Genomic DNA, 11,698 nt, shown 5'->3' on the forward strand with positions numbered 1-11,698 from the left:
CTGAAGAACAAAACGACAGCAACTTGTCTGTTCCCCTTCCCCTAATTCCCCAGCACTGTTCCCATCCCCCCAATTACCCAATAAAAATCTTTAAAAAAAAAAAAAAAAGAAAGTAAATCTGAATAACTAATATAAACATGGCTAAAAAGCACTGCAGAAGTTAATAACTAAAATTTTGATCTATTTAATTAAAAAAACCAATTTTTAATAAAAACAATTTGGTTCAACAAAATAAGCAACTAACAGTCTTTTCAGGGAAAAAAGAATGAGTATTTCCAAAGAACTCATTTTTCCACAGTGATTAAAAGGAAAAAAAACCCACACACACCAAAAAAACGTAGGTCAAAATTAACTGCTTTAGTCAGCACTAAAGCACATGACAAAATATGTAAGTGCACCTTAGTTCTCACCCCACCAAGCACGTTTACAGAAGGTAATGAAAAAAGATGTTTGTATTAATGTTTCCCTATGACATAGGAAGGAAGATGAGATAAGAATTAAAAGCTTCAGAACAGTTTTAAATCACTTACCATAAAGATTTAAAAGGGAAAAGAGTTTTCTTGGAGACTACTTACGCTTTACAAATGATGGAGTGCTGAACCTCAAACTCCAAATTAGTAATAACAGGGCAAGTGTATACTCTAGTGGCTGAAATATCTGGTGAACTTTCTTCTCCAGGAACAGGTTCAGTCTTCCAAGTTTTATTTAATTTTTCCATATCCTCTTTCAGCTGGTCTAAGCACTGACTTAGAAATTCATGAGCATCCTAAGGCATAATATCTTTAATCAGATCAAAACATTTCTTGTCACAATAATAGCTTATCAACATCGTGATTTATACCACTAAAGCACTTGGAAATCAATAACATTATATAAAAAAGGTCAGGTTTACTCTGTTTTGGGGTATATATTTTGTGAATAAAAACAAATGATGGATTTTAAAGTCTTTACTATCAGTTGGATTAGCATGAATGAATAAATGAATTACTTCTTACTTTGTTTTTTTAAAAAAGGTAATTTTTCTAAAATAGCCTTTGTCGTTAAAATAGCCCAAGTTCCGGTACTGGTAGACCACATCTATATTATTGAAATATAATAAAATACACAGAGGAGTTATATTGAACCTCACCAGAAGCCTTAGGTTATTCCACCTGTGATGACCACACATACATAATACAAATCTCACTTTAAAATAAAAATCAGGTAACACACTAAAATCATTTCAATTTCCCCTGTCTCTAAAGTGTTAAAAGCAATTGGTACTCACATTCTGCATATAACCAGAGAATCTCTCTGCTGTAGCTGAAATGGCATTTTTAACCTTCTTGAGTAAATCTTTTTTGGTCTCTGAATTACAGATATCTTTTTTAACAAGCAAATGTGCAAAACGCCTGGTAAAACAAGACTCAAGTTTAGCATGTTTTACACAACATTGGATGGCATGATATTTTAAAGACTGCTAACAATGGCACATAACATTTTAAGTGTGTAAAATTCCATAATTCTATAATCAATAAGGTAAAAGGTTACCAAGTAAGTGCATAACAATTACCTGATAAGTGCATTGTGTGGAATTTTCTTCCATGGGATACCTTGCTTAAGCAAGTCATTTGCAAATGACTGCAGTGAAAATAGGGATTGTAAAATAGCATTCATATAGCAGGTATTTCCCAAATTGGAGAAGCTGAAAATGAAAGAAATAATACTTTTAAAGACAATGGTAGTTCCTCAAGTATGTTCATGAGAGATCCGTTCTCCCGTACAGTATGCATCAGAATCACCTGGAGGGCTTGTTAAAATACACACTGCTGGGCCCCAGCTTCAGAGTTTCCGATTCAATACGTCTAGACAAAGAAGGTGCAAAAATAACCGTTTCTAACAGGATCCCAGTTGATGCTGCTGGTCTAGGGACCACACTTTGAGAACCACTGCATTATAACAACTTAGTTTCATCTTAAGGAAAATTATACATTTTCAGATGATGCCTAAAAGGACTGGGGACTTATCCAAAGAGCTATTTGTTCTTATTTATAATATTAATTTTTTCACTGAGCTATAACTTACTCTTTCTCTTGAGCATATGCCCAGAAGTACAACTGTTGGGTCATAGAATATATGTTGTGTTTAGCTTTAGTGGGTACTGCCAAACACTCTTCCAAAATATATATTTTTAAAAAAACTTTTATTTGGAAATATTCTCAGACTTTCAGAAAAGTTGCACAAGAATAATATGCTTTACCTAGATTCACCAATTGTTAACCTTTTGCACTATGTGCTCCATCATTTAATACCTCTATTTTTTTCCTGAGCCATTTGAGAGTAAATTACAGAAATCATACCCCTTTAGCTCTAAATACTTCAGGGTGCATTTCATAAGAGAACATTCTCTTGTTTAACCAGAGTAGAGTTATCAGCATTATAAAATTTAATGCTAATAAAAGTCTTATGTAATATATTATCTTTAATTCAGTTTTGTTAATTGACCCAATAATGTTCTTTATAGCATTCCCCCGCCCTTCCAAGTACAAGATTCAGTCCAGGGAAACACAATGCATTTAGTTTTCATTTCTCTTTTGTTTTCTTTAATCTGGAATTAATTCTTCAGCTTTCTCTTTCATGACATTGACCTTTGTGAAGAACACAGTCCCCCCTCACCACTGGTTTTTAAATGGAATGTTCCTCATATTGGGTTTTCTATTTTCTCATGATGAGCTTCAGCCCAGGCTGGAAGAACATATAATAATGCATAGTGATACTGTGTCCTTTCAAGGACATCACATCCAGAGGCACATGGTATTCTTCTGCTGCTCACTGGTTATGTAAATTTTGAACACCCTTGAGAACTTTTACTTCAGACTATGAGAAAGTATCAGGGTCTGGAATTACCCTATTGCCATAAACAATGAAAAAAACTGGACAGAATATTGGACAACAGGCAGACCAGGACTGTGATCTTTAAGAGAAACAAATGGTGAACCCTATCATTATGAAGGGTTTCAGCCTGCAGGTAATTTGTCAACTGCAGGTCAGGGAGAGGCCAGAAATCTTGCTGAGTTAAGCTGAAAAAACTGGAAGTCTGGGTGGCTGAGATTGCTAAAATTTCTGGGCCTGAGAAGAGGGCGCTATGCAAAGGAAGAATTCCAAATATCTGCACAGAAATCTGCTCGAGTACTCGCTGAACATCAACCTGTGCATGCTTAGGGTGAGGCCCCATGACACCAGGCAGGAAGAACTTCAAGGAAAACAATTACTGAGGAGCTATTAGCCGAACAATCCCCAGAGTTCACGCAGAACCTAAAATTGTGTTCCCACCAGTCAGAGAGGAGAAACAGAGAGACCTAAATGAATTCGTGGGGCATTAAGAGACCCCAGAGGGGCCATGCTTTGGAGAAGGAATTAAATTAGCCTTAGAGCAAAAGCCACTCTAGATTTGAGCCCAAAGAGCTTCATCACAAGTCTTAAAACAATCAAACCCAATTGCAGATAAGGATATTAAAACACCTATTATAAATATGCTTCATGTGATTAAGGATGTGAAGGAAAACATAAACATAATGAGGCAAGAAGTAGATGATATTAAAAAGCCTCAAATTAAACCTCTAGAGATTAAAAAAAAAAACCACAATATTTGAAAGGGAAATTTTATTGAATGAGTTTTATAGCATATTAAACTCCAAAGAAGGAAATATCAGTGACTTGAAGATTTAGCAACATACAATATCAAAAATGAAGTAGCTATATATTTTATATAATACATAAAATTTATATATTTATATAATTTAAAATAAAATACATTTATATACTTCGTAAAATATTTAATATATCTTTTATTTTATATAACATAATATATAAAATGGATTTTATTTAATATTGTAAATATTTTATACCTATATAAAAGCAAATATATGTTTTCTTCTCCTTTCTTACACAAAGGTAGCATACTATATATACACTTTGGCAATCTGTTTTTTTACTTATCAATATATTTTTTGTTATTTTCAGGTTTAATTATAGCCATCCTCATGGGTGTGAAGTGGTATCTTACTTTGGTTTTGAACCTTCTTTTTTTCATTTTCTTTTTGCAGCATCCATGTTGTAGCACATGTCAGAATTTCCCTCCTATTTAACACTGAACAGTATTCCACTGTATGTATATTGAACAGTATTCCACATTTTGTTTATCTATTCATTCACTGATGGACAACTGGGCTGCTTCCACTTCTTGACTATTATGATTAACACTGCTATAATCATAAACATGGGTGTACAAATACTGCTCAAGTCACTGCTCTCAATTCTTTTGGATATACACCCATAAGTAGACTTGCTGGATCATATGGTAATTTACTTGCTGGATCATATGGTTAATTCTTTGAGTAGATGCCATATTGTTTTCCATAGCACCTATGCCATTTTACATTCCCGCCAGAAAGGAAAGGTACAATTTTCCAACATCCTCATCAGCATTTCTTTTTTAATGCAGGCATTTACTGCTATAAAATTTCCCAAGCACTGCTTTTGCTGTATCCCATTAATTTTGGTATACTGTTTTAGCTTTCATTCATCTCTAAGTATTTTAAAATTTCCCTTGTAATTTCTTCTTTGACTCACTGGTTGTTTAAAAGTATGTAGTTTAAACAAGAGGTGGTGAGGATGTGAAGAAAGGGGAACCTTTGTGCACTGTTGGTGGGATTGCTAAGTAGTGCAGCCACTATGGGAAACAGTATGGAGGTTCCTCAAAAAATTAAAAATAGAATTACCTTATGACCCAACAATTCCACTTCTGGCTATTTATCTGAAGAAATCCAAAACACTAATTTGAAAAGACATATGTACCTCTATATTCATTGCAGCATTATTTACAATAGCCAAAATATGGAAGCAATTAAAGTGTCCATCAATAGATCACTGGATAAAGAAGATGTGATACATAAATATAATGGATATTACCCAGACATAAAAAAAGAATGAAACCTGTTGTACAGCTGAAACTAATTTTAAAAAGTGTGTATTTCATAAAAAAAAAATAGAAATCTTACCACTTGCAACAACATTGATGGACCTAGAGGGTATTATGCTAAAGTGAAGTCAGTCAGACAGAGAAAAACAAATACTATACGATTTCACTTATATGTGAAATCTAAAAAACCCCCAAAAAGAAAAAAGATAAATGAACAAACAAAACAGAAAGAGACTCATATATAGAGAAAACAAACTAATGGTTGTCAGATGGGAGTGGGGCTGGGAGGCTGAGTGAAATAGATGAAGGGATTAAACTGGAGAGGCCAGCTGAGTGGCTCAGTTGATTAAGAGCTTGCCAAAGAGTGCAAGCTCTGAGCAACAGGGTCGCCGGTTCGATTCCCACATGGGCCAGTGACGCTGTGCCCTGAGCTGAGCTGCCGCTAAGCTGCCAACAGGTGGCAGGATGGCTCCGGTGGTGAGAGCACATGCTCCTCCTACAAGACTGCCTGTTGGATAGTGGGCTACGCCAGCCCGCAACTACGTCCGCCAGCCCGCCGTAACTCGGCACCTTGAGCTGAGCTGCCGCCCAGGTGGCTCAGGGAATAGAGCGCACGCTCTTAACAACGAGACTGCTGGTTCGACTCCCGCATGGGATGGTGGCTACGCCCACCCACAACTATTGAATAATTGAACACTGCACCTTGAGCTGAGCGGTGCAACTGGACTTGGAGCTGAGCTAGCTGTGCCCTCCACAACTAAGACTGAAGGACAACAACGTGGCTGTTCCCCTTCCCCAATTCCCCAATAATATCTTTAAAAAAAACAAAACACAAAAAGTACAAATTGGGCCGGTAGGGCTGCCATAATGACAGACTGTGAGAATTCTTTCCACAGACATTGCAAGTTAAAGTCTTTGTCATAAATTTTATCAAGTCTCTTTTACTGCTGAACTATTTCTAATTCCTTTAATCATTTCTTTTATGACATTACAATTAAAATAATTATACATACTTATTGTTGAAAAAAGATACTTTGAGTAACTAAGCTTATTTTAATTAAAAAAATGAAATATTCTAGCTTAAAAAAAGTACAAATTGGCAGTTACAAAATAGTCAAGGGGATGTAAAGTACATTATAGGAAATATCGTCAATAATATGTAATGACTATGTATGGTGCCAGGTGGGTGCTAGACTTATTGGGGGGATCACTTTGTAAGTTATATAAATGTCTAACCATTATGCTGTATACCTGAAACTAATACAATATTGAAGGTCAACTGTAATTTAAAAATAAATAAAAATTTAAAAATGCATTAGGTAAAAAAAAAAAGAGTACGTTGTTTAATTTCCGCATTTTTCCAGTTTTCAGAAACACTGCTGGAATTTGGTTTGTTTTTCTACTTAGAAGATAAATTAAAGGTGGTGGTATTCTTTGTATCCTAGTAATACTGAAGGTGATGAGTGCTCTTCTTTGCATTCCTCATTCACTTCATGTGTTTTGAAGGGCTTGTGAGGAACACTGGAATTAGGGAGCCTTCAATATCCTCTATACCTGGCAGTTTTCTACTCAGCTTTTGTTTGTTTGTCTTAAGAAGTCCTTTGTCCCGAGTACTTAGCCTACTTGAAACAGTACACTCTAATTCCTGGAAGAAGTCTGAAAAAAGAAACGCCATATTTCTACAGATGGGTACATGTACTATACAGAAATTAAAGAAACATTGCAGGTAGACAGGGAGCCTGGAGCACCTAGAGAGAGTAACTCATGAGGACATCAAAACACTCTGAAGGAGTGAATGACAGAGACCAGAAGCAGACTATAAAATACACAAAAGCAGGCAATAAAAAATTGAGACAAGGGCCGGCAGAGTGGTGCATTGGATAAGAGCTGGCTTGGGATACCAGAGGGCCCTGGTTCGGATCCCACATATGAGGGCCAGTGACACTGCCCTCTACAGCTAAGATGCCGAACAACAGCTCAACCTGGAGCTGGGCTGCCATGAGTCGCTGGCGACGGCATTGGCTGCAGTGAAGCTGCAGTGGGCTGCCATAAGCTACCGTGAGAGGCTGGCAGCTGGCGTGAGCTGCCAAGAGCCGCCATGAGTGGCAGTCCAGGGCTCGGCGACCGATCTGCCTCCCCCGGGAAGAGCGCAATGATAATACCAACATGGGCCACTGAAGCAATGTCTTCCACAACTAGACTGAAGAAAAAAAGGACAGCAACTTGTCTGTTCCCCTTCCCCAATTCCCTAACACTGTTTCCCTAACACTGTTCCCCTCGCCCCAGTTCCCCAATAAAATCTTTAAAACAAAACAAAACAAAAAACAAACAAGCTAGTAGGTTTGGGGGAGAACAAGTTGGAAACAGTAATCAAAAATGTCAAATGCATTCCTTAGTCTTATTCCACTTCCAAGAATTTATCCTATAGAAGAGTTCCAACAAATATTAAAAACATATGCATATAAGAATGTTCATTCTAGCCTGGATTCTAATTGGAAAAAAGGGAAATCTAAATGTATACTACCATGGTTGAAGGTTTTATGTTAATATATGAGGACGCCAGGATGAATGTGGAGTGGAAAAAAAAGAGGGAACATAGAAGCAATATAGGCACAGTGGTTAAGAATGAAAGTGGAGGGCCGGCCGAGTGGTGTGATGGTTAAGAGCTGGCTTGGGACACCAGAGGGCCCCGGTTCGGATCCCACATATGAGGGCCAGTGACACTGCCCTCTACAGCTAAGATGCTGAACAACAGCTCAACCTGGAGCTGGGCTGCCGTGAGTCACTGGTGACAGCGTAGGCTGCAGCCCCTGCTGCAGTGGGTTGCCATGGGCTACCATGTATAGCCAGCAGCCAGCATGAGCGGCCAGCAGCCGCAGTGAGCGGGCAGTCCAGAAGCCGGTGACTGATCTGCCTCGGCCGGGAAGAGCGCAATGATGGTGCCAACTTGGGCCAATGAAGCAACGTCCTCCACAACTAGATTGAAGAACAAAAGGACAGCAACTTGTCTGTTCCCCTTCCCCCAATAAAAAATCTTAAAAAAAAAAAAATGAAAGTGGAGTCCAATTGCCTAGATTTACTACAGCTGTACTACTGACTATATCACCTTGAGCAAGATAATTAACTTCTCCAAGGCTTAGTTACTTCATCTATAAAAGCAGATTTTTTTTTTTTTTTTAGCTGAGCCATCCTGCCACCTGTTGGCAACTCAGCGGCTGCTCAGCTCGGGCGGGGACTCGAACTGCTGTTGCTCAGAGCTCAAACTCTTGAGCAGGCTCTTAACCAACTGAGCCACTCCACCGGCCCAAAAGCAGACTTTTAATACATCTAACTCACAGAGCTGTTATAAGCATTTAAAGGAAAAAATCAATAAAAAACTTGGCACACAACAAACACTTCAGGTTAAGACTGCTATTACAGTTATTATACTATGATCTTATTTTTGTGTTGAACAAAAATATAAGAATGAAGGGACTGGGGAGGATATAAATAAAACAATGCTGAAGTATCTCAGGAGTAGGATAAAGTGCATGGGATTGGAGATTACTCATTTTCTGCTTTATGATGAATATTTTAGATATATACATACATTTTTTTCAAAGTTCAAAAATTGGACCACATAATGGACTTATTATTTATGGATGTGATAAATCTTTAATAACTGAGCAAATATTTTAGAACTATACTCAATATGATACCTTTAATAATTATTTTTTACATCAATCAAAACATACTAGAGTTGAATCGCTTTGTAAAAAGAAAGCACAATAAAAGAATGTACCTACCCCTGCAGTTGCTGCTGTTGATGAGAGGAAAAGGGCACTCTTGGTTTGTTCCAGCCAGTATAATCTTGGTTACACCTCAGTTTTTTAACAGAAAGAGGAGCTGGCTGAGGAAGAAACCCCAAACTTCTTTTGGCAGAGGGAGTTTGGCTTGAAACATTAGTCCTATAAAAAAGAAGACAGTGAAGTAGCAAAACCATTTTGAATACTTTTTTCCCCTAGTAGATTCAGAGAAGTCAATGTCTAAGAAAAACAAAATATAAATTTGGGGAAATATCAATAATAATGATCACTTGAGAAAAATTCCACAAATGCAAGTCTGTTGATAGAGAGCTGAAGAGGCATATAATATTGTACCTACTTAACCTACAATCAAAATAATCCAAGTTAATGGCTAAAGAAAAACTATATAGTTTTACTTTTTTATTAACTTTTATCCACTTAATGGATATCATACATTAGTTTACCTAGACTTGAAAACATGTAGCCAGTTAACTTTTTCTACTATGACAACAAAAAAAGACACTACCAATATTCTTACCCAATCTCGAGAACTTCCTCCAGTTTATATACTTAGAAGTGAAAATGTTAGAAGTATTTTCAACTTTCCTAGATAGTATGATTTTTTTCCAAAAAGGCTGTACCAATTTATATTCCCACCAATAGTGAATTTTCATTTCTTCACATGGTCTCCATTACATTACTACCAATCTAATGCATGAAACATGATCTCATTATTTCATTTTCCTGATTACTACCGAAGTCGAATAAAGTGTTTACTCTTCGAATTACTTTTGTGTGTACCCTTAGTTTTACACTGGGTTCTTAAAGATTTGTATGTTCTAATCCTTTGTCTATTAGATATTCTAAGTTTCAAGTTTTTACATAGTCAAATTTATCAATCTTTTTTACAGTTTCAATTTTTGTGTCTTAAGAATCATTTTGTGGGGCAGCCGGTTAACTCAGTTGGTTAGAGCGCAGGCTCATAACACTAAGGTTGCAGGTTCGACCCCCACATGGGCCACTGAATTGCGCCCTCCACAACTAGAATGAAACAACTACTCTATCTGGAGCTGATGGTTCCTGGAAAAACACAGTTTTCCAATTAAAAAAAAAAATCATTTTGTAACATAAGGTCACAGAAATGTATTCCTATGTTTTCTCTTAAAAGTTTTAAGTCTTGTTTTCCCTCCTACTTAGTTCTTTAATCTGCTTGGATGTTTATTTTTTTGTATGTTGTGAAGTAGGAATGTGATTTACTTTTTTATAAAGACAAAGCAATTGTCTGTCTCCTAACGACTTACTGTTTCGGTAGACCATCTGTTAGCCATAGTATGGTTTTGTTACTTAAAAAAAATTGTGAAATAGAATAATTATACAGAAGTGTATAAAAATCAAAAGTGTACCACTGTGGTGCGGGATGTCAATAGTATGCAAAGTTGTACATATGTGGGGACAGGAAGTATATAAAAACTGCACTTTCTGCTCAATTTTGCTATAAATCTAAAACTGCTCAAAAAATAAGGTTTACTAATTTTTTAAAAAGTGTAGTGTGGAGCTTAACAAATTTTTATAAAGCAAATACCTATGTGATAATCATTAATGTTAACCTCCCCAAATGCTTCTTCGTAAACACAACCCTGTTCCTCTACCCCGAAAATTATCACTAGCTTTCAGTTTTGTCCCTTATAATGCACTACTAAACATTGTAGGTTTGACAATGCAAGGTATATTTGTTTCCATCTTTTTGCTCTCAACCTTTCTGAATCTTTATATTGTAGTTGTTTCTCTTTTAAATAGCAAATATTCTTCCTCCTTTAAAATCTAGTCCACCTTTCTCTTTAACTAGAACATTTAGTATGCTTATATTTAATATCATTACTGATTTGGGTTGCTGTTTTAATATCCTGTCTATTAATTCTATCATCTGTGTCATTACTGAGTCAATATTTACTAATTTTTACCCTCCTTATGAGTTGTATTTTGCTGCTTGTTTGTATGCCTAGTAACGTTTTCTCGAAGGCAGACATTGTGAGTTTTATCTTGTTGGGTGCTGGATTTTTTTGGCTTCTATAACATTCTCGAATTTAGTTCTAGGATGTGGTTAGGTTACCTGTAAACAGTGTAATCTTTTTGGGTCTTGCTTTTAAGATTTGTTATGTGGGACCAGAGCAGCAATTAGTATAGGGATAGTTTTCCTCACTAATGAGGCAAGACCTTTCTTAGCATTCGGACTGCTATTAGGAACAGGAACTATGCCTGACTTTATATGAACTCCAAGTGTTTTTCCCTTAGATCCCTTTGGGTGGTTTTTTTCCCCTGGCCTTGGCTAGTTTTCTCACCTCCATAAGCTGACCAGCACTCAACTGAATACTCAAGGGGGACCCTCTGCAGATTTCTGCAATTCTCTCTGTGCAGCTTTCTCCCCTATGGTACTCCTGAATTCTAGCTGCCTTGGTCTCCCTGGACTCCTAACTCCATTTTTCTGAACTCAGGAAGAGCACAAGGCTCCTCCTGGTTCCCCCTCTTTGTTTGGCAGCCTAGGAACTTTCTCTAGCAAGCAAGCTGGGGCAGTCATAAGGCTAATTTAATTTCATTTATTTCCCATCTCTCAGGGATCAATGTCCTTCACTGCCTCATGTCCAATGTCTTAAGATCTACCGTTTCTTATGATTTGTTCAGGTTCTTAGATGTTTCATGAAGGAGGGTAACCTGGTCCCTGCTGTTCCATCTTTGCCAGAAGAGGAAGTCATCTTTAACTGTTTTTTTTTTTAGATTTTTTTAAATTGGGGAATTGGGGGAAGGGGAACAGACAAGTTGCTGTCATTTTGTTCTTCAGTCTAGTTGTGGAGGACGTTGCTACTGGCCCTCTATGTGGGATCCGAACCGGGGCCCTCTGGCGTCCCAAGCCAGTTCTTAACCATCACGCCACTCGGCCGGCCCCGTTTTTAAGATT

At 37.1% G+C, this 11,698-nt stretch overlaps 1 protein-coding gene across 7 annotated transcripts in view; it reads right to left on the bottom strand.

Moving 5' to 3' along the window:
* Window positions 1–11,698, bottom strand: part of USP37 (ubiquitin specific peptidase 37) — a 73,950-nt gene that overhangs the window by 31,314 nt on the left and 30,938 nt on the right. For all 7 annotated transcript variants that reach the window (XM_019638218.1, XM_019638215.1, XM_019638214.1 and 4 more), the window contains 4 exons: window positions 8,746–8,907; window positions 1,553–1,684; window positions 1,268–1,391; window positions 576–766 (listed from right to left, as the gene is read on the bottom strand). In XM_019638218.1, the coding sequence (XP_019493763.1) occupies window positions 576–766; window positions 1,268–1,391; window positions 1,553–1,684; window positions 8,746–8,907 (609 nt within the window). The remainder of the gene's footprint in view (window positions 1–575; window positions 767–1,267; window positions 1,392–1,552; window positions 1,685–8,745; window positions 8,908–11,698) is intronic.

This window comes from Hipposideros armiger, unplaced genomic scaffold (assembly GCF_001890085.2).
Source record: "Hipposideros armiger isolate ML-2016 unplaced genomic scaffold, ASM189008v1 scaffold_38, whole genome shotgun sequence".
In the NCBI taxonomy this organism is placed as follows: domain Eukaryota; kingdom Metazoa; phylum Chordata; class Mammalia; order Chiroptera; family Hipposideridae; genus Hipposideros; species Hipposideros armiger.